The sequence below is a fragment of the Carassius gibelio genome, chromosome B3 (assembly GCF_023724105.1).
Source record: "Carassius gibelio isolate Cgi1373 ecotype wild population from Czech Republic chromosome B3, carGib1.2-hapl.c, whole genome shotgun sequence".
NCBI classification, from domain to species: domain Eukaryota; kingdom Metazoa; phylum Chordata; class Actinopteri; order Cypriniformes; family Cyprinidae; genus Carassius; species Carassius gibelio.
The window spans coordinates 28,954,891-28,981,669 of record NC_068398.1 but is presented as its reverse complement, the minus strand read 5'-3'; the positions used below and the strand labels follow the sequence as shown (position 1 = coordinate 28,981,669).

The window sequence follows — 26,779 nt, the reverse complement described above, 5'->3', positions numbered from 1 at the left end:
TTATTATTAATTTTCTTTTTTTTTTGAAAACCTGGATTATCTATCTTAAAATCTACCTATAAAATTAACTCCTTTTCAATTTCAAAAATTGTGTTAAATTTTACCCTGAATATTTTGAGACATTTAATTTGGGATATGAAATAAATGTAATGCGTAACGGGAAAGACTAAAGAAATGGTTTAAACACACAAACATTTTTGTGAATGAGACATCACAACATAGACATATGAACCAGAGAATAAAATTAAGACAGAAGGTGAATTCCCCATGAAATTGATTTTAATAGAGTTTAAAAATAAGGCTATGATGCAGTTTTAGCAAACAGTAATGACAAGCTGTGACACACACACAGCCAGTCCAGTAAGATTTAATGGAAATAAGCGACAACACACACACACACACACACACAAATGCGGTAATATTTCTCAATCATTTCCACACACACTCGCACATATACACACAACCACCCAAAAAGATGGCTATAAACAAAGTTGAACAAACAAACTGCAGAGGACTTTTAAAAAAAACATGCATAGCTTCATACAATAAAGGTGTATTTCCCAATGACCTCCGGAGGTGATGCGGTCTAATACTGTCAACATTATAAGTCAGTTCCTTCAACATGAAAACATCGCTTCCTAAAGGTGTCTGATGTCAAACAAAACAACGATAGCGTCCTTGTTCACAAACATGTAAAAAGTTACATTCTGAACCGCAAAGTTCATTATGAAAATAAATACTTAGAACGGCAATGACAATGATATAAAGATTCCCTTTATGTGTCAGAACTGAAAACAAAACAAGAGACCATAACCCGACCCATTTCCACATAAAAAGTCAAATATCATGTTGCATTTGTTTCAGCAGACATCAAGGTACAATAAAAGTGTTGTACAGACCAGATACAAAAGGAGCGCATTAGAAAACTCAACACACTCGAACCCAAGCCTGGGACACACAATACAGACAAAACCCACATTAATTATCTGAGATGCTTGGTGCTGAAGCAAACAAAACTAAATCAGACACACTACAAATAATTTGTTATACAATCCCTGTCAATTATTAGTATTTTTTTAATTAACATTATTTAGTCCGTTTCTGTCCATTGAAGAGAATCACAGAACATCGAAAAGCCTTGGCAATGCTTAATAATCGATAACTAGGCTGTTTAGTATTTGTTATTTGTTCTACGTTTCATCCTTTGGTAAAAGGGCGGATCTTCTCAACGGCTATAAACACTAGCGCATGTTGTTCTTTCCAGAAATTAGGCATGTCTACTGTATGTTCAGTATGTTTTTAAAGTGCCAGCAAGCTCTAGTGTGAGGGAGCTCCGGGGCTCCGTACAGGAATGATACAGGACTCATGCAAATACACACGTACAGATGCCATAAGGTGCTGAGACACCATCGCTCACCAGATCAGCGGCGTACAGATAGCAAAAATAGCTCTCTGAGTTTCTATATACATGAACTACACAATGCTACCACTGCCATAGTGCACAGAAAAACCTCCGATCAGTTCTGTGAAGAACAAAAACACAAATCATCTCAAGCAGCTTACATCAAGAAACAAACATGGCCCTAAAGTAATCATGTAATGTAAACTGTTAAAGGGGTAGCTCACCGAATAATGAAAATTTGCTAAACATGTACTCATCCTCGGGTCATCCATGATGTAGAGGAGTTTGTTTCTTCATCAGAACAGATTTGAAGAAATGTAGCATTATAGTACATCACTTGCTCACCAATGGATCCTGTGCAGTGAATGGGTGCCGTCAGAATGAGAGTCAACAGACTTTTGGTGCTTCTGACCAAAACACCAAAATCCATGTTAACACTTCTCGAAGACAAGTATTTAATTGGAAAAAAAAAACAATATGGACAGAAGGTGTTGTATTTTGACCAGAAGCAATGGTTTAAAGTTAAAACTCCGTAATGATGGATTTGTGTCTTACAAACAAACTGCTTTTTACCTTTTATCAGTTGTTTGGACTATCATTCTGACGGCACCCATTCACTCGATGCTAACACTTTGAAGACAAATTTTTATTTGAAAAAAACAACAACAATATGGATAGAAGGTCTTATATTTTGACCAGAAGCAATGGTTTAAAATTAAAACTCCGTCATAATGGATTTGTTTCTTACGAACAGACAGCTGTTTGGACTCTCATTCTGACGGCACCCATTCACTCCACTGCTGAACAAGTGATGCAACACAAAATTTCACCAAATCTGACAAAAAACTTCAGGCCATCTTGGAAGGGTACATTTTGATCAAATCTTCATTTAGGATTTCCGTATAAAGTTGCAACATAGCTGTGGACGGCTTCATGTCAATGTTTGGTTCCTTCATTTCAACACTGATCTATTTTGTGTCAACGCCAGACTCATATAAAACAGTAAAATGAAATGAACATCTACGCACAGATATTAGAACTCATTGTGATGTAGGTATTAAGAGCAACACTATTAATAATAATAATAATAATAATAATAATAATATCTGCATTAATAAGAAAAGTAAAATAATAAGCCCACGTGGGTTGACCTAGAGTTCTCGGTTGAAGCTGCAGCAGTGATTTATAAGTCACTGCCTAAAGCAACCTGCCAGACTATAACATAACTGCGCTCAGGTCTGGCAGGAGCCGACTGCAGCTTCAGAGTGGCTTCAGCCGATTCCTCCTCTTCATCTCGACCCAAACCACCATCCTCATCACCTGAGAGAGGGAAAAGAGAGCCACTATTATTACGTCCCCTCAGTAGTATCTGTAGTATCACTTTAAAAACTAGACAGCTTAATTAATAATGTTTGCAAAGGTATGATAACATTTCACAATCATAACTTTTACTGTGATTTTGAATATGAATGTGGCTTGAGCCCTTTATGAGTGAACTGCAGAATGTGCACAACTACATGTTGACATTAAAACATGAAGGAGAGATGTCTCACTGGAGCTCTTACCGATCCTAAAGTCGATGTATCCCTCTCCTCCGCTCATGATGAGCATGCTCTTGCCGTCTGGGGCTGAAGAGTCCGAGTTCTCCGTCGTACCTTCAGCTCCTGGCACAATAACCTGACCTGAAGCACATCGTTAACACATGAGCACAGGTTTGCACTTCACCAGCCATTACATCAAACACCACCGCTTTACACATTCTGTAGGAGCCAGTGTACGCGTAACTAACCACACAGTTGACTACTAAAATATCAGCTTTGGACAACTTCTAAAACCATGCTCTAAACAGACCCTTCGTGAAGCTGATTTCATCCGTCATGAGGCCTCCCCGTCAGTCTGTATAATCAATACTGAGGCACTGTGTCACTATATCTAACCTGGGACAGTGGCGAAGAATTTAACAGCGTCTCTGTGGCCGTGGAAGCAGAGCTGAGCGTGTGCCATGGAGCAGTAGGGTACATACGAGCCCGTCAGCGCACCATCCACAGTGTCATCGGCGTAGACTCGCACCGCCCCACCTGGACGTCCGGCCATCGCTCCTACACTCTTATGAGATGCTGCGGAAACAAAAAGATGCTTGACCATACGTGTCTAAAGGGTTTAATAGAGCACCGGAGACACCGTATCTCACAGAGCAAATGCTAAATTACTGGGAGACACTCATTAATATTAAAGCAAATTTGGGCTAGATGCAGATTCACTGTTGACCAGCCCAGAAAGATTGAAAAACAGTCGAGAGAGTGGACGATCTGAGAGGAATTAAGAACCTGAGGATGAAATACTGAACGAAGCTGAGCCAGATCCAGCAAAGAAGCAAAGCAAGAGTACGGAGACAAGAGATAGACAAGAAGAGACTGAAACTAATGCTGCCTTCAACATTGAATACTGTGTGTGTGTGTGTGTGTGTGTGTGTGTGATATCGGCTTACAGTCTGATAAAGGGATAGAGATGATGACACCATTTCCTGTTCCCACCCACAGCCGGTTACAGGAAACCATTAGAGCCGTGATCCTCACAAAGGAGAAGCCCAGTTTTCCCGTTCCTGTTAAAGACACGAGGAAGTGCATTCAATTGTTCATTTATTGAAAAGGGCAATATAAAAGAGCTCAGATCTTATTTCTAGTGTTTTGTCGACATACACCAACATTCAAAGTGTTGGGCTCAGTAACACTCTTTTGGGACAGCAAAGGCATTTCCAATGTAACAAAATATTTCTATCTCAAATAAATGCTGTTCTTTTAACTTTCTAAACATCAAAGATTCCTAAAAGGTTTCCAAAAAATAAAACATAAAAAAATATCGTCATGATTTCTAAAGATCATGTGACACTGAAGACTGGAGTAGTGACATTTTACAATATTACAATATAATAGAAAGACAGTTATGTTAAATTGTAAAAACATTTCACAATATTGATGATTTTTTATATGACATATGATATGAAACAAGATGTGATAAGACATTATATGGATATGATATGAGATATGATTTGATATGAGAGGTGGTCCCCATGAACCTAGAAACATATATTCGCAGTATTCTCACCTAACATTTTGCTGACGTAAGGTTCGATGTCCACGTCCTGGAGATGCTGGAAGGTGTGAGCGTGGAAGAGGCGGAGGGTGGAGTCGAGCCGGATGGACACCCAGATACCGTCCCCCACCCAGGCCAGCTGACGCACCTGACTCTCCTTACGCGGGTGGGCGTCAAAAGACTTCTGTCTCACACACAGAAAAATCAGAGACAATCACAAATAATTTCATCAAATTCTATCTATCTATCTAATACTGCATGCAACACATTTCACAATATGCATATGAAGACCAAGACATAATTATGAACCTCTATTTTCATGGCTTTGGGGTGAATCACATAGATCTTGTTCCTGTAGCCGCACCACACACCATCGTGCATGACGGTCATACAGCGGATCGAGTGATGCGGCCGGCCGAGGTCCAAGAGGTGGTAGTTGGTTAAGTCCCACTGGCTGTCTGTAAAAGCAGAACAAGAATGGTTTTAACAATTCAAGTCAAACTGAAAGGAGTTCCTTAGTAAACTGACAGTGTCTTACCAAGACCTCTGTGAAAGATGGCCAGCGTACCGTCAGCCAGAGCCACCAAAACACGGCCTTTCACATGTCTGAGTAGAGAAATAATGGTAAGGATCACTACAACTCATGTTATATATATATATATATATATATATATATCTATATATATATAAATAAACTAAATTTCAAAAGTTACAGTGTATTCTTGAGTTTGAACTTACACAATGTTCAAGATGGAATCCTTCAGCTTGACAGCATGAAGACACTTCCTCCATCGAGCGACAGACGAGTGCACGTATAAACTACATCAAAGACATTTGTAAATGAGAAAAGTTCAACTCTCAGATTGCAAAACACCGGTGCTCTGATAGTGTGTGCTTTTAACATCAATCTACATATTTTTTTTCAATGATGTGCAGTCATTGTTTTGTAGATCTTGGTCAAAGTACACTACATTTAATTTGGCACGTTGATTGTTAAGCTGACTTTTTTAATAAACTGGATTCTGATTTAATTAGTCATTTCAAATCATCCAAAAAAAGCATATCTAATTAACAAATTAATGATTTATAAATATTTTGACAGTGACAGCACCCTATGAAATATCTAAACGTTAATTTAGAATTTAAATACCAATGAGAAAATGTCTTAATAAAATCAATTTTAATTAGCGCTGTCGAACGATTTATCGCATCCAAAATAAAAGTTTTCGTTTATATACGAGTATGCGTTGTATATATTTATTATGTATATATAAATACAAATACATATACATATGTATATATTTAAGAAAACTATGTTTATATATTACATATATTTATATATAATATAAAATACAATAAATATAAATTGTATATGTAAATATTTTTAAAATATATACTGTATGTGTTTAATTATATATAAATATACACATACATATATAATGTAAACAAAAACTTATTTTGGATGCCATTAATCGCAATTAATAATTTATAGCACAAATTTTAATTAACCGTTTTATTATTATTATTATTATTATTATTGCTTTATTATTATTATTATTATTGTTGTTCAATTTGAGAAGATATTTACGTCAATTTCTTCAAGTTTTAATCAAGCTTTTTATTTAGTCAGTTTGTATAGAAGACCTTTCAGTTTTTTTCTGTGTGTATTTGACAATAATCCACAACATCTGGAGATGTGGTTCATGCAGTGAGAGGACAGATGCTGAAAACACATGTGTAGTGAATGAAAAGCGTGCTGCTCACTCTCACAGAGACAAACAGAACAGACAGACTGCATATCTAAAACAAAGTCACAGATCCAAGTTCATATTGCAATTAAAATCATATTAATTGTGCAGCTCTACTTTTAATTAGTCTGATTCTGTGACATTCTGAGTTATACAGTATCACTTCATCAGCGTTTTTTGCATCACGGAACTCAAAGGACCCTAATTGGACTTACCACGAACTTCAAGTTAACAAAAATACTCCAGGAAACACGGGCTGTCAAACTGAGATTGAAAGACAGTATGGCAAATAGAAAGAAAAACACTACTATCCCTGACAGACCTATTTCCTTTTACTAAATGATGGCATTTTACAAAGTCTGTTGTGGCCAGATGCTGTTTTATGTGTGTGTGTGTGTGTGTGTGTGTCTCACCAGCCGTTCTGAGCCCCCAGCCACATGGTGGGCAGTGCGCTGCTCATCCGCTGGATATCTTCTTTTGCCAGATTCGTCTTTCCACCTGCTGAGGCCGTGCCGTCCCTGTCCTGATCGGACTCCCTGACAAGGAACCCAACCAAGGATGAGTTCCCATCCCCATCTGGATATAAATCAGTGCTGATAAAGATACTGCGCCTGGCTCACCTCTGGTTATCGTTGTCTGCTGAAGCCCCAGAAGTCTCTGTTCCCAGTGGGTCTGTGAACACGTGCTCCGTGTAGATTCCTGGCTGACTGGTGTCCTGTCCCGGGCTCTCCTGCTCTTCCTCAGTGGCCTCCGTAGCTTCCTCGGCTGCAGGGAGCCCATCTTCACTGGGAGCTCTGGAGAGATCTACAACAGAGACACTTCTGTCACTTTACTTTTAACCCTATAAAGCCTGCTGTATCATATGTGATAAGCAAATTCCTAGGGCCTTTAGCAACATGATCAAAACTTGAAAAATGCCCCTAAAGCTTTACTATCCTCAGTTGTTTCATGCACGATTGGTAATATCACCATCTCTGCTCATGCACCAGTTTATGGAGCTCCTACATGGTGAAAAAGCACTTCAATCTAATAGATGGAGATTTCATGCCTACTTACTGAAAGACCCTAATTTCATTTCATATTTTCATTCAGAATTTACTTTTTTTTTACACAATTACTCATACCACAGAGATTTCTCCTTCAACATTGTGGGAAACATGTCAAGTCTTTAAGAAGAAACTAGAGAGTGTAGAAAAACAGTGAGTACTGGAGTTGCAGCTGGCTGAGGCTGAGAGTACATACTGTATGAAATACCTCCAATACCAAGCTAAATAAAACTTTTGCTTTAAGAGCTGCACTCAACTCCTTTCTTACTCCGAAACCACGTCACAATATTTGGTTTGTCAAACAAAAATTGTATGAGCTTGGCAACAAGCCAAGCAAATATCTAGCCTCCCAGGTAAAAAAAAGAGGGCTGACTTGCAAAATACTTGCAAAGACTCTTCTGGCCAAAAACTATTTAATACGAAGAGTGTTAATCTTACATTCAAAAAGTTTTACACTGACTTCATTTGAATAGGGCTGAGCTGATTAAAAGTGTTTTTTTTTTTTATTTCTCCCCAACCTTTTCCTTTTAAATGGACTAGGCAGGTCTTTACCTAGCCTTAGCCTCAGATATCACACTCATGGACCGATGGCTAAACGTCTGATGCATATGGGACACAAAAGTGGAAACACTTCAGGAGTGTCAAAGTCGTCATCTGTTTGGTTGAATTATACGTTTTTTTAACGTTCCACCTGGAAACAAAAATGCTGTGGCGCCAAACCTCCTCACTAAAAAGAAAGCCGTTGTGTTTAAAACTGTGATGACGAGCACTTATCAGGATTGATTTTCAAAAGTATTTATAGTTCGCAGCATAGAATATTTAATATACTTCTGAGAGTTTTACACACCGGTCTGTTATTGTGGCGACATTTCCAAGTCCTGAAATGTGATGCTGAACGAAACAAACTGTGATTGGTTGTTTGACATGTCAGTCAAATGGCCTCATGGGCGAGGCTTGGCCAATGAAAGCAGCCACAGATTCCAGACCTTCAGCCTCAGTCTGAAAGTCTGGCTTTGCGAGACTAGGCTTTACCTATCTTGGGATATTTATTACTCCACTGTTACAGCAAATGTATAGGAATTCTTCTGAACCTCTTCTGTGATGGGTGCATGGAGATTTGGATAGATGGACTCCACTTCCATTGTCTAAGGATAGCTCTGATCAAGATCTTTTATCTGGAACCGGAGGAAACCCAGATTAAAATTGACTAAGATGCAACTTCCCAGATATATAGGAGTTCCTGTGCTTCCGGCTGTACCAGCTAGCTTCCCAGCTTCTGTATCTTTTTCAATGGGAGAAAAATAATCCAGATTCAGTTTGGTTAGACATTGAAGCATTTAATTTGGGTGATGGCCTGCCGGTCCCTTTTGGCCTGTATCCCATTAAAAATATTTCCGGTCTAGGGCAGAACAGTATTATTAGAAACACATTACGAGTGTGGAAATTAATCAGGGATTGGGAAGGGAAAGCCAAAACTTTGTCATCTATTACTCCAATAAAAGGAAATTTAGATTTACAGCCTGGAATAATGGACAATGGTTTCACATTCTGGAAAGAAGCTGGTATAAGCACTATAAAAGATCTGCTTCAAAAGGAGGTGCTGTTATCACTGGAACAGTTGAGAGCTTCTTCAGGTATTTACAGATAAAGAGCTTTGTGCAGAAACATAGCATCCCTAGTTTTTCTTCTTGCCCCACTCCAACAGAGTAAGTGCTCCTGGACAACAGAGGTCACTAATAAAGCAATGTTATGAAGTGCTTTTGAATGGGAAAAAAGCCAATAATGAGGAAACCCTAGCTATTTGGGAGCAAGAATTTGGGCTGTCAATTGATACAGATACTTGAACACAAATTTGGCAGTATGTCGACAATATATCAATTTGTAAGAGAACTAAAGAACTACAGTTCAAACTTTTATATCATCTCCAAATTACTCCATTACGCAGGCACAAAAACTTTTCTTCATTTTGTATAAAGTGTAAAATAGAAGTGGGTGACTTTATTCATTGTACTTGGAAATGTGAACATATTAAAGCAAATCTGTGGGAGACTCTCTCTTATATTAAATATAGGATGCGACCTCAATCCACTTTATTGTTTTTAGGTGTTGCTGATAAGAATATAAAGAGCATTTCGGACAGGAAGTTGTTTAATCTTCTTACTTATGCTGCTCGTAAGAGTATTTTACTTTGATAAACCGCCGACAGTGTCAGAATGGCATGAAGTAATATTTTATTTTCTTTCATTGGAATATGTTACCTACTGGTCAAAAAGGAAAATGGATGCGTTTAATAAAGATATGGACTCCTGTCTTTAAAGGTGCTGTATGTAGGATTGACACCGAGTGGTTGAACTAGGTATTGCAGTCCAAATTCAAAATATTGGGAGTGTTTTTTTTTCACCCGGCCACTCCTTCTCAGACTTAAAGATCCCGGTTGCCAGATTGACGACACCAACAAGAAAGAACGCACTTGACGATAAATGAAATAGAATACATTGTGTTTTCCACCAACTGGCAACCAGGGGTGCAGAAATACAATTGGGTAAACTGGCAGTGGGCGGGTTTTTAAAAACCAAAACAAAGATCAACATTCCGGCCTGGAACACATTTTCAAAGAAGAATAACTGACTGTAGCATTGTTTTTCAAATAAACAAGCATGTTAACTTAGCATGTTTCGTAAATATCTGCAAACATAGTATGGTACTTTTATGCTTTAGTAGAGTCAAAATTTTAGATACAGCACCTTTAAGTATGTAGGTCCCAGGATTTTACATAACTTTTGGAAAAACCAGAGTCTGGACTATTACTTCTATAAAGAGTTGTCAAAATGACATGACCTCACTGATGTCTAAGAGAGTTCTTACCACTTCCTCTGGCTGGACTCTGCTCTGCTGACTGTTCGTTGGTGCCTGTGCTGCCCGCCTGAGATCCTGTGCTGGACTCTTCAACACTGCAGCCCACCGCTGACACGTCACTCAACAACCCCTCACTGCCCTGAGAGCTGCTGCTGGCCAATAGAGCGTCTGGCCCCGCCTCCAGGTCCTGAGGAATCTCCTCCCCTGCAGGATAGTCTGTCTCCAAGACTCCTGGAAATCACAACAAAATACACAGACAACATTACTGGGATCATTTATATTTAGTGCCATTGACATTAGTTTCCTGAAGTGAATTGTAATCCTGATGTGAATTATTTTCCACTCCCATTTTCCTAATTTTACACTTGTAGAAAATGAAATGATTAATATAATTACTATTATTTTATTGTACTGTATTATACTGTCACAAGGGGTGTACTAGTATTATACTGTTACAAGGGGTATACATTTCTGACCTGGTACGCTGGCGATGCACAGCACACATGAGTTACAGACGTAGAAGCTGTCCAGCAGGTCGTCGGGCCGCGTCACATCCATGATCATCACCTTTGTGGAGGAGTGTGTACTCGTACAGATCCAAACGCGACTGGACATCTCCACATGCACCGTCTGCTCCCGCTCCTGCTCCTGTCAACACACACAATATCACTGCATGAAGAACCAACACTGTCAATGCTGCCTACGAATGCTTTTAGAGGTACGTGTGTTTTTATGTGGATCTGATCCATTTTTATACATCACAATGACTCTCTCATTGAGAATTCAAGCCTAAATACCTAGTTTAAACGACCACTTTTTAAGCTTTTATTTAGTGAAAATCCACTTACAATGAAAGTCAAGATTTCTCACATCAAACCAGATTTTATGTAGTTTTTATGACAATTTTGCACACACTCTGTGATTTATAGGTCTTTGCCATAGTGTCTTTCTATATGTAAATGAACTTTATTATAGTTTCTTCGCATTTCAAATACGTTACATGACAGGGTATGTAATTGTGGGTGGTCAAATGCTAATGACTGAGCTCATACATATGACTAGTATTGTGTTAAAATATGGCTACTTTCTACATCAACTCTTTTATTTCAAACAAGTCCATGGTTTCCACAATATGACTATGGAAATCTTTTACCTTCTGTTCCTGCTCCAGCTGATCTAGGCTGCTCTGGGAGTCTTTACATTGTTTGGAGGTGTCTGTCTCCACCAAAGACTCTTCACCAGAAATGCCAGAGCTTCCCTTACATGAGCGTCCTCCTGACAGGTTCACTCCAGCTGCACACAGGAGCTGCGCAAATATTACATATTGATTAGACTTCATAAGACTTCATAAACCTATTGAAGTTAGGCAACAAAACAGTTGATTTCAATTATGATTTGAATTTATTTATCTTTCTTCACCTTCATAGAAGCATCTTTCTGCTCCAGTGGCCGGAGACACACAGGAACAGGAAGGTTTATTTTGTTCTCTGCATGGCCACCATTAGCAGCCTAAAAAGAACAGGATAACAGTACAATTATAGATTATTTTTTATTAAAAGTAGAAAATGTGGAATTAATAAAATATAATGTTGCAATGTTACAAATAGTTCTTAAGTGCAAGATAAGTACAATTTGAAAATGTTATAAATAAAATAAAATGTAAAAACATGAAAATAAAATAAGTTATATGCATATATAAATAAGATCAGTGAAAATATGGAATAAATAAACCAACAAAATAACAATAATAAAAATAAGTAGAAAATGTGTAAACAATAAAACAATCGAATAAAAGATGTGTGATTCTTTAATCGTAATCTGAATCTGCTCCATTAAATTGTGGTGTTCCCCAGGGTTCAATTCTAGGTACAATCTTGTTCTTACTTTACATGCTGCCCTTAGGTTCTATTTTTAAAAGGCATGGAGTAACTTTTCATTGTTTTTATGATGATACTAAGATGCATCTACCGGAAACAGGACAAAAGGACAATTACACTTTAAGTTAAACTATGGATGTCAGCAGAATTTTTACATTTAAACTAAAGAAATACCTAGGTAATTTGGTTCGGAAACTCTGAGTTTCACATCCTCTCTGATTTGGGGCCCCTTTCTGTAAATCTGTAGTTAAGAATCTTGGGGTTCAGTTTGATGTATCTCTGAAATTGAATAAACAGATAAACTAATCGGTTAAGTCTTGTTTCTGTCAACTGAGGTTACTAGCTGAGGTAAAACCTTTTCTGTCACCTAGCAATTTTAAAAAGCTTATTCATGCCTTTATTTCTGTAAGAATTGACTACTGTAATTCTTTGTATGCGGGTGTTGGCCAATTGCTGTTAACTTGCTTACAACTAATGCAGCCTGCTACTGCTAGATTACTGATGAGTGTTAATAGACACCAGCATATAACACCCATAGAGTCATTCTTTGCCACGATGTTTGTTTTACTTGCTTTCTTCCTTCTGTGCTGTTGGTCTCCTTTTTATTAGTTTCTATTGTACAGCACATTGATCAACCTTGTGTTACTTAATTGTGCTCTATAAATAAATAAAAAAAATTAGTTTGAGAACAGCGCTTTAGCTGAAAATAAAAAAATGGTCTGATAAGGTAAAAAAAAAACATACACACAAAAAAAAATTGCACTGTGATTACTTAGGTGCCTGCTGTACTAATTAATATATTATAATACTGGACCTATAAGGTAAAATAAAATTAAATGAAATGTATATTATGTATACTCATACGCACATAACAGCATTTTGATTTGCTTGGCTGCTCTACTAATAAATATATTATAATTCTGCATAAAATAGAATAAAATAAAATAAGATAGTATTGCCTTGTATTTTCCAGGGAGACTCCAGCCATGTGCTGTAACCCTGCCATCCTCCTTCTGCACATGGGCTTTCACATGCTCGTATTGGGCACGCTTCTGCTCCCGGCGGGACAGAGAAACACTCGAGTCCAACCTGATGGAAAAAAGAAAAAAATAAATAAAGAGGGGACGCTTATGAATTATGAAATGCTAATTAACACATTGGTGTGCTACGTAACGCCAGACAAGAATATCTTCATATTCTAGATTTACATGGATTTTAACTGGTGGGTCTTGATACCAAAACACTGTATGTGAGAAAACAATGCCAAATGCATATTATGAAATGCAACTAGTTATATGACACTTGACCCAAATACATGCATTTCAAGTTCTAATTTTAGGAACATTTTGGTTTTACTACATCTTTGTTGCTATATTGGTTTGCCAGTAATGCACATACAAAAATTGCATCCTGAATTTGATTTGATTTGACTTAAAAACATAATATTTTTAACAAGGTTAAATAGATGATTTACTCTTCTTTGAGGAAGTCGAACGCTTTGGACTTTTCTCTTGGGAACTGGGAGAAGGTGTTGCTCTTTTTCATGATGCTGGGTGGGTTGTACTTGACGTTGGATGGTAAACCTCTCGCTGGGTTGGTGGACGCTGAGGAACTGGAGGAACTGAACAGGCGACTGAAGCTGAAACAAGACATAGATAAAAACGGCTGTGACGAGCCCGAGCTCACATTTGTGATCTGTGTGACTAGCAGTTGAGATGAGGTCTCACAATTGCCTGATGCTTGACCTCTTCTTCTCTGCAACTTCTGAGCTTTCCCTTGAAGCTCTGTGGAAAAACAAGACACATCACTGTAGGAGAGCCGAGAGCTAGCAGACAGTCTCCATGTGGCGGCACGGGGCTTTTGTTCAAGAGCCAGGAAAAACTGGCCTACTTTCTTGGACAATTAGTTTGAGAACAGAGCTCAAGCTGAGCATAAAAAGCAAGGTCTGGTCAGACACCGTCATTAAAAATGTGATTTGCTTGGCTGCCGTACTAACAGTTATATTGTAATTTTAGACCTACTAATAAAATAAAATAAATACTCATAACCATTTGAAATTTAAAAAAGGAAAGAAAAGGGCTGTAGAGCAAATTAAAGCTATCCGTTCTTCAAAGCACTGTTTACCTGATCATTTCCGTCCACCTGACGGCCTCCTGCAGCTCCATCAGTCTCTCCTTGAACTGGTTTCGCTCCATCAGGACTCGGGCCATCTCCACCCGCGTGAACCTCCTCCTCTGAGCTGTGGGCACATCGCTCTGCGGACACCCAGCGAGGTTACATGGGGACACGAGTTACATACTGTACACCATTTGGGCATAACAATTATTATTTTAACATGCATTAGTCAATGAATTTTGTTTGAAATAAAATAATGAACTAGAAAATGAAGTCTAAATTTGTTGCTCTTGAGTCATTTCTTTTTATTATCAATGTTGAAAACAGTTAACATTTTTGTCAAAAAGTCATGATTTGCTTTTTTCAGGATTCTTTGATGAATAAAAGAAGTTTAAAAGAACAGCACTTAGTTGTAACCAGTGTTAATTTTGACACGAAATTTTAATTTAGTTTTAGTCTTAGTCTTTTGACTATAATTCTTTTTAGTTTTAGTCAAGTTTTAGTCATCTGTATTGTTTTAATTTTAGTCTTATTTCAGTCGACTAAAATTGCTTGGTATTTTAGTCGACTAAAATAAGACTAAAATCAATAAAAGATTTACTAGACAATTTTTTACAGCTGGTATAGGAAACAAACTTAACCAAAATATATAAAACACAAATGCAACTTTATTTCAACACAACTGTGTCTCTATTTCGATTCAAAAGCTTTTATGCAGCAACAAACACTGTCATGATATTGTAAACAATAACTAGCTGCCAATTGACCATCAATAAAAGAAAAATAAAGTTAGGTCCAGGACCTTAAAGGACCTACAACACTGGTTGTAACAAATGTCTCCTGTAACAGTGCAACAATCCTTGCTGTATATCAAATTGTTAATTTTATATAGCATTAACCTCACCTCACTGAATATTCATACATACCTCATCTTCCTCTTTAGTATTGTTCTGTTTGGCCACCTCTGCCTCTGCTTTCACTCTGTGTTATGAAATATTCTTATAAGTCCCCCGTTTTCAGTGCATTTGCACAATCTAGTTACACATTTAATTAACACAGTCCAAATAGCAATAGCTTCTCATGAAAAAGACACACGTTAATGTGATAAACCACCTGCGGCTATTAACCTGAATACTTCGTGTTTGATTTATTTAAAAATTCGGCTGCTACTGCATGATAACTAGATCCAGGACAACTGCATATGAATGCATCCCTCAGGTGTTTTTGTATTATTTGGTTGAAACAATGACTCACTTTTTGAGTTCCTCCTCCAGCTCCTTGTTTTTCTCCTCTAGTTTGGCTTTGGCCTGCAAAACCGTATCCAGCTCCCCCTGAATGACCTCTTTCTCACAGGAGAGCTCGTCCACACGAGCGATCAGATCGTTCTTCACCACATTCAATGCATTTCTGTGCACACAAACAATGCAGTGTCAACAACAAAGTGACATAAACCAGTTAATAAACTGTAAAGAGTTACAATATTACTCACTTAGTCTCAAGCAACTGCACATTTTCCTGAATGAGGTGCTCTACCTCACGACCCATGCCTGCAAAATACATCACAGAAAACTCTAATAGCAGAACAACCGAGGCAAACTGATGACAAAGCAATAATGTGGTAAAAACTTTGGAGATGAGATTTATGTGCCCTGTGTTTCTCAGGTTAGACGGGCCATATGAATAGTCTTACCGGACAGACTCGGGTGTGAAAGCGCATGCACTGCGTGTGTTCGACAGAGAGACAGACACATGGAGAGTGAAACAGGAATGGACAGCTGTGAGGTGAGAGTTAACAGGTCACAGAAAAACCAAGAGGGGCTGGAAAGAGTGGAGAGACCACTGACAGATCAACCACATTCAGATTAGCTATAACCAGACCCACACAGAATCTGAGCCAAGTTCACTTAATATTATGGCTAATGTGACCTACAAGACAGCTACTAACATTGAGTGTAGTAGGGGAGACCAGGCATCAATTTGTGAAAAAGATTTAATAAAAACTGTAATTTTGTCATTTTAAGTAAGTCATTTTGGGGTATACAATTATTATTATTATTTCATTTTATTTTTGGGACGCTCAATGTTATCGTTACTATTCTATTGAATTCTGTTCTTTTTAACTTTTTATACAACAAAGAATTGTGAAAAAAATATCAAAATTAAATACATTTATTCATAGAAAAATGTCATTTTTTAAACATACTAAATCAAAACTAATTTCAATAATATCTCATATTATTAAAGTTTTCATTCTATTTTTATATGTAAAGGAATTAGTGAATTGATGGTATCAAGGAAATCATATTATTACTTTGAAGTGTGTTTAAATTTTAGACAATTATAATTTTGTGTTATAATTTTTTTTAACAATTACCTCAATGGAGATGATTGTAACATTTTTAACTTCTCGTGTTAACTTAAATATTAGAATTAAATATTTCTAAGTGAATATCAATTGTACTATTACTATTAAAATATACATTAATTTATATTTCAAAACATAGCAGAAAGATATGGCAGTCTGTTTGTGCCAATGAACAAAAAAATAATTAAGTTGATTGTGTTTTAATCTTAAAATTTGGATGTTTTCTCACAATTGCAAATTTACATCTCGCAATTCTGACTTTTTTTCCTCAGAATTGCATGATATAAACACAATTGTGAGTTATAAAGACAGAAAAGCAGAATATGAACTAAAAAATTTGAGAAAGTCCAAATTGCTACATAAAAATCTGACTTTTTAAGCAAATGCGCATTTGTATCTTGCAATTCTGACTTCTTTTCTCACAATTCTGACTTTTCTCGCAAAAGCGAGTTTGCATCTCGCAATTCTGACTTATTTTCTCACAATTCTGACTTTTCTAGCAAAGGTGAGTTTGTATCTCACAATTCTGACTTTTTTTTCTCAATTGTGAGAAATAAACTTGCAATTCTAAGTCATAAATTCCAGTTCTGAGGGGGAAAATATGTATATGTTATCAGAATTGCAAGTTTATCTCACATTTCTGACTTAGTAACTCAAAATTGCGTGTTATAAAGTAAGAATTGTGGGTGGGTAATCACAATTACGAGATACATCATAATCAGTGCAGAAAATTTTAAAATGTCAGCAGATTCTGTGTAGCCTTGAGTCTAACACCATCACCCCATTCTGTGCTACATCATGCTACCGTAGGTGAAAATGTTCATATCATGTTGCTGCCATACGGTTGGCACTATTTGCTACTGTATGATTCCATTAAAGGGGGAAGTATGGAGAGGTATGAGGAACAAGTGAAAGATTTAGATACAAAAATGATGCTAATTGAAACACAAGCAAAGATTCTCTGACAGAAAGAAGCAAGGTATTACACACCAGAATACTCCACTGCAGTTAGAGGGAAGAACAGGACAACAGGGCATAGAGAGAGAAATCTAGGTCAGTTCAACATGCAAAAAAGAGCATCATGGTACTTTGCCACCATCACAGAGCTCATCTCATTATGATGGCAAATGACACATATTTAAAGGAATAGTTCACCTAAAAACTAAAACTTGCTGAAAATGTCATCACCCTCAGAACATCCTAGATGAGGATGTTTCTTCATCAGAACAGATTTGGAGAAATTTAGCATTACATCACTAGCTAACCAATGGATGCTCTGCAGTGAACGGGTGCCGTCAGAATGAGAGTTCAAACAGCTGATTTAACATCACAACAATCCACACCACTCCAGCCAATCAATTAACATCTTATGAAAAGCTGCATGTTTGTAAGAAATAAATTCATCATTTAAGGGATAGTTCAACCAAAAGTGAAAATTAGGCTGTTTTACTCACCCCTGAGGCATCCTAGGTGCACATGACTTTCTTCTTTATTAAGTTATATTAAGTTAGTTAGTGAGTTATATTAAAAATTGTTTTTGTTCTTTCAAGCTCTATCATTGCAGTCAGTGGGTGTTGCATTGCTTCAGTCCAAAAGACATGAAATAAAAAACGCCCTTCATTAAAAAAAAAAAAAAAAGTGTCTCACATGACTCCGGGGGTGAACAAAGGATTAAAGTGATTATTACATTTTGAATATGGATATTTTTCTTTCACATAGATGTTTATTTTTCAAGGGAAGGGCACTTTTTATTTAACTTCTTTTGGACTGAATCAATGCAAAACCCACCGACTGCAACGAGCTTGAAAGATCAAAAACAATTGTTAATATAACTCTGGATTCGTCTGAAAGAAGAAAGACAAATACACCTAGGATGCCTTGGGATTGAGTTAAACGCAGCCTAATTTAAATTTTTGGGTGAACTAACCCTTTAAGGCATTTTAACTTTAAACCATTACTTGTGGCCAAAGTACCATAATCCATTATAATGATCAAAATTCACAGACATATTTGTTTCAAACTGTTTTTGCTCGTAAACAGTGCTTGATCTGAGCAAATTTCTCTCCTGATTCAGACAGGATGATTTTTTCACTGGAGAAAGAAATATTAATGATAGAGGACTCTGAATTTGTTACATTCGTGTAACTTTTCACTTCACTAGACATTCACTTATAGACTGGAGTGGCGTGGATTACTTGTGGATTATTGTGAGGTTTTCATCAGCTGTTTAGACTCTCATTCTGACGGCACCCATTCACTGCAGAGGATCCAATGGTGAGCTAGTCATGAAATAATACATTATCTGTACATACAAATCTGTTCTGATGAAGAAACTCATCTACATCTTGAATGTCCCGAAGATGAGTAAACTCTCTGCAAATCTTTTAACAAATTATTACTTTGATGTTAATAAAAATCAAGCTCAAGTTAAACTGTTTTATGCTTGTGTAATATGTTTTCCCCTTCATAATATCTAAAACACTAACAGCAATGAACGTACCCAACAGATCTGCTCCTTCATCCACATCTCCAATCAAACCTGTCCCTGCTGATGACACTTCTTCAAAGAGAGACTCTGTATTTCGGTCAAACGCCATGTTCTCAATCCCTCGGCTCGGGGTGCTTCAACACATCAGCAACGAGCACGTTACATCATTCAATTATAGGCCAGCCCTGCATTTAGGATCTGACACTTTAATATGAGAGCATAAAAATGCAGTTACCAGAATCCTATTAAACCTAAACAATATATCTGGGCATCATAGACACATTCAAATGTTTTAGACACACTGTTTGATCGATGGTTTATTGGCTACCTTGAACCTTTACATCCGAGGTCCATGTCCAGCTCTGGTGTGGACTCAATAATGGCCTGAACATCTGACTTTTCCTCATTATCAGCCAGACCTGAATAATCAAAATGGACAAATGCGTGTTTAATGATCATTTAAAATGTGATCTGCAATGCATTGTTTGAACTTTCTATTTATCAAAGAATCCTGAATTATTTTTTGTTTGAGTTACCACAAAAAATATTAAGCAGCACAACGATTTAAAAATAATAGTTTCTTTAGCAGCAAATCCTTATATCATCAGAATGATTTCTGAAGGATCATGTGACACTGAAGACTGGAATAATGATGCTGGAAATTCAGCCTAACATCACGGGAATAAATTACATTTTAAAAATATAATTAAGTAGAAAACAGTTATTTTAAATTGCAAAAATATTTCACAATATTGCTGTTTTTAAAGTATTATTAATCAAATAAATATAACCTCATTGAGCATAAGAACAATGTTACTGACCCTAAACTTCTGAAAGGTATTGTAAAACTCTAAATGAAGTTTAGACTACTCTAAATTATTTGAGTAACACAGTGCAATTTTAGAGTAATTTAAAGCTGTGGCCCTTTCCATGCACAGTAAAAGAGCTTCTAACCCGCAGAGACGCTCCTGGTCCCTGGAACAGCCTGAACCTCTGTGTTCTTCCAGAAGCCCTCTCCATCCTCTCTGTGCGAGTCCAGGGCCAGATCAGAGGCCGTGGTGGACATGGGAGTGACAGACTTTGAGCCGCCCTGGCTGAGGTCAGATAGCTCATCCTGAAATCATTCAACACACACTGCTCATTACCTGAAGGTCAGAGGTCAGAGATCAGGGACAGAGGAGAGAAATCAGCATGAAAACACAAACGGGGTCGGGATATTCACTTAAACTCTGAATATTTGACAAACTGAGGTGAGACCAACGGGCAAACAAACACACACAGGACAGACGCAACAAAATATAGAATGGATGGCACGGATTGTAGACATCAAATTTTTTTTTAACTAGTGTCAAATAATAACCAGACAAATCAGTGTCAGCTCAGGCTAAAAGTATTAAAATAGAAGACTGCAAACACAAAAGGCAAACACTTGACAGCTCATTGATGCAACTGCAAGAAAACATAAATGATACACAAATAACAAAATAACAGCGATTAGAACAATGCCAAAAAATGGAGATCGACCGATACAGATCATTTTTGTTTTTTCAAGTGTCTGATAACTAAAATGCTGAAATATTTTAAATATTACTAATAATATTTTAAAGTTAAAATTTCTGCTTTTTGAAAATAATAAGCACATTTACTTTTTTTCCAAATACAACTATGTTATGCTATTATATTAATGCAAAGTTGTTTTGTAACACTGCAGTCTGATTATTAGGATACATATTTTAAAAAATTATTAATGTTGTATATTAAATAAAGTGATCTATACAGGTACTACACAATACTTAAGAACTGATAACAGAAGAGAAGAACAAAAATCGGAAACACTTTAGTATAGGGTACAATTCACACTAATAACTAGTTGCTTATTAGCATGTCTATTATTAACATATTGGCTATTTATTAGTGCTTATAAAGTACATATAATGCATGACATCCATAATCCTACCCAATACCCTAAACTTAACAACTACCTTATAAACTATTAATAAGCAGCAAATAAGGTGTTAATTGAGGCAAAAGTCATAGTTAATAGTTAGTTAATATCGAGAATTGGACCCTAAAATAAAGTGTGACCCAAAAATCAATCCAAACCAATTATCAGTCAATCTCTACAAAACACTACTACAAAAACACAGCCCAAACAACAAAGCAAATATTATTTACACTAGTAAAATAGGTAAAAACACTGCTGTAAATGCAACACAATTGAAATTAATTCAGTATTTAATAGAAACGAAGAAAAACTAGTGTTGGGGGTATGTATACTGTAGAAAACCCATGTCTACAGTACATGAATCTACTAAAACTGACCACCTTTGCCTTGTTCTATGTACCCAAACACTCCAAAATAATGTAAAACTAACATTATTTTCCCACTATACAAAAATCAACAGTTACATTTATTAGGAGTGAAGAAATAACGTAACATTTCTTTTAAAGGGGTTCATGAACTGAGAAACCAAAATTGACGTAAGAGGTCATTGTACTGTAGGTTTCAGAACTTTAAACTTTCTTGTTAGTCTAAAAACAGCTTATATTCAAGCCAGTCTGCCAAAATCACAGCTTGGGTAATGCTCTGCTTCATGATGTAATAGTGTGAATAAGCACCGCCTCCACAGAAGATCATCAAAGCCTGCTTCTACATCACTGCCAGTTTAGCCCCGCCCACCGATTCACACATGTAGTGTGAATAACAAGTGAGGCGAACGCAGGTCTATGCAGTAAACAATAAACTTTATTTGATCAACTTTATTCTTAAAGAGTTATTTTATTTTTATTTTTTTTGATGAACTTTATTTTTGAGGAAGTTCCAGACCGTGTCAGTTGGAACTTGGTCCTTCGTTTATTTCAATGCGGATTCATATACAAACAAGGCACAGTTTGCTACAGGATTTTCAGAAAGATTGAAACTAAAAGACTATGCTGTGCCGAATATATTGAATCTGAAAGTAATGTCGCACCACACAAGTGTGAGTAACTGTTTTCATTACATAGGCACTATTGCTTTGTACGTTATCGTATGATATGTACTGAGTATTTAGACATTTTTAACCTAAATCACAGCAGCGTCCATCTGTGAAGGATGTAGGCTGTCAAACATACACAACTGTTAGACAATCAATCCATCATCAATCAGGACAGAAAAAAACAGCCTATTACTTCTAAATCATGATGTTTTTGATGTAAAAATATTGATAGCATTATAAGTAGACCTCAGAGAACAGTACAAACAATATTAAAAAAAGGCAGTTCATGTCCCCTGTAAAAGTAACATTCCCCAACCCTGGTTAAAACCAATTCATAACGACAGTATGTGTTACAACTACAGACATTACATTGTCAGCTGAGCACCATATTAGAAATGTGCAAATGATAAATGAAATCTAAAACAGGGAGAAAATGAAATGACATGCTGTGAAAAAGCTAAATTAACACCATGCATTAGCTGTATGCAACTATATGCTAGATAACAAAAAATATTTGTGCATTACTCCATGGTAACATGCTCTTTTTTTGTTTTTAGGATTTATTACTAATCTGGACTAGTGGTTGACCGATATATCACCAAAGCCAATATATCGGCCGATATTTGGCATTTTTCAAATATCGGCATCAGCCGATAAGTTTTCTTCTTGGTTAATGTGTTATTTTGACGGCACTCCAGACATTTATTTTGACGCCGTTGATAGCAACTTTTTATTTCAAATTATGCTGCACTTTATGCATTTGCCCACTGTCATATTCATGTCATTTTCACTGTGTAACGCATGTAAAATGAACGTTGCCTTTGCATTATTTGAAAAATATGATTCCCAATGCACACAAACTTGCCAGAATACTGAGCGCCCTGTGTTTACTTCCCTTTTAATTATATTTTTATTAAATATCTATTTGTCTGTGAAAATTAATTAGTCATCTAATGTACAAGTATGTTTATTTTACACATTTATTTGTGATCCTGGGCCACAAAACCAGTGTTAAGTGTAATTTTTTTAAAATTGAGATTTATACATCATCTGAAAGCTGAATGAATGAGTGCAAAAAAAATCTAAATACTGAGAATATTGCATTTAAAGTTGTCCAAATGAAGTTCTTAGCAATGTATATTACTAATCAAAACTTAAGTTTGGATATATTTATGGTAAGAAATTTACAAATTATCTTCATGGAACATGATCTTTACTTAACATTCTAACGATTTATGAGATGAAAAAAGATTTTTTGCATAAAAGAGAAATCTATAAGTTTGACCAATACAATGTTTTTTGGGCTATTGCTAAAGATATACCCCAGCAACTTAAGACTGGTTTTGTGGGACACATTTTTTAATACACTGTCAAATGATTTAAAAATGTTTTTAATATTAATAATAATAAAAAATATATAATTATATCTGCCTCCCTGCTTTCCAAGATATCAGCATCGGCTGTCAAAAAAAAAAACAATATCGGTCGACTACTAATCTGGACTTTCTACATCTCTGTAGTTGCATGCAGTTAAGACACCAAACCACGTTCTGTGAATAAACTTTCGGACTATTAGAGGACAACAGTGATTTGCAGTACACACTGTCCGCCGGCACACAGCCTTGCTACCTTGCAATCGTCTGCCAGCGAGTCCCAAGCATCCAGAACATCCTTACCATCCCTTTTCTTTGGAGTGTCCTCCGCCTCCAACTGCTTGGACAAGAAAATTGGGATGTGGCATCTTATATTTGTTTGAAACACAAAACACAACAGCGCTCTCATGTGTTTGTGCTGTGATCTAGCATTGGTGGTTGGGAAAACACAACTCTAATGTAACATTATTATGCATGAGAACATTTAAAGCAGCGATCCATACAAGAGAGCTTGAGATTCTTAATGTTGCCATGTTTCATGCAGGTGAATGTGGATGTCAAAGCATCAAATCAGTTCACGTAAAGAGGGCTGTAACATTAATGGAATGAATGTTCTGCTTAATTGACTCTTTTCACATGATGCATTTCTTTTGGAAAGTCATAGTCAAAAATATTATGTTTTTTTTTTTTTTTACTATTGGAGCAAATGTTCTTACCCTCTATAGAAGAACTTCCTGTTCTAAGTAGGGCTGTGCAATATTAATCATCTGCAATAATATTGTAATTGTTGTGTTAATGAAATGCTAGCTGACATTATCGAGTGCACCACTTACTTTGCATAAAATAAACAAAATATGTCTTGAAAATCTCAAAGCCTATATGCATGAAGCATATTAAATGCAGTTAAAATGCCCATATAATTAAAGTGGTGAAAGCAAAAAGTATCGCTGTATGTGTTTGTGTTTGTATTTGTATAGTTAAGTAATATCACACAAGCAACAGTGAGTGTGATCGCAAATGTGTAATATTAATAGTGTTTTATTCCTGAATGTATCTATTTTTGAACAGATTATTTGAGTCCATGATTTAATAACCCATTGGTAATAACCTAGTAACTTGCTTCATTTCTAAAAAAAGACTCAGCCGTAATGAATGAATCATTTGAATGAATGAGTCAATGAATTGCTCATTACGACAGGGACTTACTGCCTCCTACTGGCGGTTTTAGTGTCCTATTTATTCATCCATGAAAGGCCTAAACCAGCCAAGGTACCAGCACAAATCACCCTCAATAATATCAAATTGTTTAGTTATTGTTACTGAAAGAATCCCAATAAAAACAAAAAGAGATTAAAAAAATTGTTGTCAGTATTGCACACACCTAGTTCTGAGAAACCTGGAAATGTGAAAAGGGTCCATTTGACACTACACTTTTTTTTTTTTTTTTTTTTTTATACTGTATTTTCCGGACTATAAGTCACACTTTTTTTCATACTTTGGCTGGTCCTGCGACTTATAGTCAGGTGCGACTTATTTATCAAAATTAATTTGACATATATCGAGAGAAATGAACTAAGAGACATGAACCAAGAGAAAACATTACTGTCTCCAGCCGCGAAAGGGCGCTGAAGACATAGAGCGCCCTCTCGCGGCTGTAGATGGTAATGTCTCTTGGTTCTAAATTAATGCGACTTTTAGTCCAGTGCGACTTATGTGTTTTTTTCCTCATCATGACGTATTATTGGACTGATGCGACTAATACTCAGGTGCGACTTATAGTCCGAAAAATACGGTAGACTCATTTTCCAACTGCCCTAGAGTTGAACAGTTGAGTTCTACAGTTTTTGAATCCATTCAGCTGATCTCCACGGCTGGCAGAAGAACCTTTACTTCTGCCGTACCATGGGTACAGCAGGTGCAATGATATTACGCAGCACCTGAAAATAGTCCCAGCTAGGTCACTTACAATAAGCCTATTTTCAGGCGCTGCTTAATTTCTCTGCGCCTGGTACACCCAAAGTTGATTGATTATTATGCCAGAATGAGAGTATAGGTCCTAGCCATATCAGCCTCGGAAATTGAAACTTTTCCTTTTCTGCCGGTCTTAGTACACGATGTAACTACAGAAGAGTTTTAAATAGAAAAAATATTGAATTTCTTTGGTCATTTTTTTGTGAGATGCTAACGGTCTAATCAGATTCAATGATCTATGCTAAGCTAAGCTAAAAGTGAGTAAGCATTGAATCCATTTCAAACCATTCATATGATGAACTGCTAAATATTTTCAGAATTACTGCATATTACACTGCATATTACTGCATATTACACACACACATATATATATATATATATATATATATATATATTAGGGGTGTAACGATACGCGTATTCGTATTGAACCGTTCGGTACGACGCTTTCGGTTCGGTACGCGGTACGCATTATGTATACCGAACGGTTCGTTGGAGTAATTAATTATATTTGAAAAAAAAAAAAAAAGAGAGAGAAAGAAATATAATGATATGCGTTCAACAAGGTAGCCCAATAACCCAAACAACGTAACAGGCAACGCCCCTGACACTCCGGAAGAAGAAAAAAACACCATCTTATATGTTTATGTTAGGCTACTCAGCAGGCGCTCGCTCACTCAGTACGCGCTGAAGGCTCGTTGCAAAATAGCCAATGCGTTTAACAGACTAGAAATGAGAAGATCCTCCAATAACCAACAGGTCTGGTGTTTGGGTGCACTTTGGATTCCCTTTAAGCTATAATGGTGATGGCAAGAGAGTGGTGGATAAAAAAACAACGGTATGTCGCATCTGCAACATGACAGGGTACACCAGCGGGATTACAAAAAAAAAAAAAAAAAAAAACAGCGGGAATATCTGGGATATATGCGTCAGTACTATCTGGGAAAAGACGAAAAAAAGGAGAAACATGCACGCAGCAAACTATCCCTGCAGCATTTAGACACTATAGCTTACAGGGAATCCAACCCAAACACCAGACCTGTTGGTTATTTTAGGATCTTATATTTCTGGTCTGTTAAATGCATTAGACATTTAGCAACGAGCCTTCAGCGCGTGCTGAGTGAGCGAGCGCCTTAGGGGCCGTTCACATATCGCTCCTAAAAACGCATGGAAAACGCTAAGCGCGTCTTTCTCCTCCTTTCCAAAGCGCTCGGGCAGAAGCGCTCATGAGGCGTCTGTCTTTGCTAAGCAACAATGACGTGCTCTCTCCATGAGACGTGGAAATTTCAGCGAAGGATAAATGGATTTGCAGCTCTAAAAATCGCTTGCAGTAGCTCTGCTACTGAATTTATTTCAAAATTGCAATCCATATACAACTATGATCAGCTGTTCCTTCATCTTGGCTGAGCTCTCAACGTTGTTACGGGAAAGGATGAAGCTGATTGGTTGGTTCTTGTCACATGACCCGCG

The 26,779-nt window shown here is 36.8% G+C and overlaps 1 protein-coding gene across 3 annotated transcripts in view; it reads right to left on the bottom strand.

Moving 5' to 3' along the window:
• Window positions 1-257: 257 nt before the first annotated feature.
• The window catches only part of LOC127953876 (C-Jun-amino-terminal kinase-interacting protein 4-like), a 35,657-nt gene continuing 9,135 nt past the window's right edge, over window positions 258-26,779 (bottom strand). The window contains exons 6-30 of one of the 3 annotated variants that reach the window (XM_052553230.1): window positions 23,598-23,681; window positions 19,945-20,104; window positions 19,319-19,409; window positions 19,003-19,124; window positions 15,627-15,684; window positions 15,392-15,544; window positions 15,064-15,118; window positions 14,147-14,277; window positions 13,750-13,806; window positions 13,497-13,661; window positions 12,982-13,111; window positions 11,565-11,654; window positions 11,299-11,451; window positions 10,622-10,793; window positions 10,155-10,376; window positions 6,864-7,047; window positions 6,657-6,779; window positions 5,234-5,314; window positions 5,034-5,101; window positions 4,805-4,953; window positions 4,508-4,679; window positions 3,891-4,004; window positions 3,340-3,519; window positions 2,968-3,084; window positions 258-2,722 (exon numbers count right to left, since the gene is read on the bottom strand). In XM_052553230.1, the coding sequence (XP_052409190.1) occupies window positions 2,586-2,722; window positions 2,968-3,084; window positions 3,340-3,519; window positions 3,891-4,004; window positions 4,508-4,679; window positions 4,805-4,953; window positions 5,034-5,101; window positions 5,234-5,314; window positions 6,657-6,779; window positions 6,864-7,047; window positions 10,155-10,376; window positions 10,622-10,793; window positions 11,299-11,451; window positions 11,565-11,654; window positions 12,982-13,111; window positions 13,497-13,661; window positions 13,750-13,806; window positions 14,147-14,277; window positions 15,064-15,118; window positions 15,392-15,544; window positions 15,627-15,684; window positions 19,003-19,124; window positions 19,319-19,409; window positions 19,945-20,104; window positions 23,598-23,681 (3,168 nt within the window). In that variant the 3' untranslated portion in view covers window positions 258-2,585. The remainder of the gene's footprint in view (window positions 2,723-2,967; window positions 3,085-3,339; window positions 3,520-3,890; window positions 4,005-4,507; window positions 4,680-4,804; window positions 4,954-5,033; window positions 5,102-5,233; window positions 5,315-6,656; window positions 6,780-6,863; window positions 7,048-10,154; window positions 10,377-10,621; window positions 10,794-11,298; window positions 11,452-11,564; window positions 11,655-12,981; window positions 13,112-13,496; window positions 13,662-13,749; window positions 13,807-14,146; window positions 14,278-15,063; window positions 15,119-15,391; window positions 15,545-15,626; window positions 15,685-19,002; window positions 19,125-19,318; window positions 19,410-19,944; window positions 20,105-23,597; window positions 23,682-26,779) is intronic. The other 2 variants (XM_052553232.1, XM_052553233.1) reach the window with 2 other exon arrangements.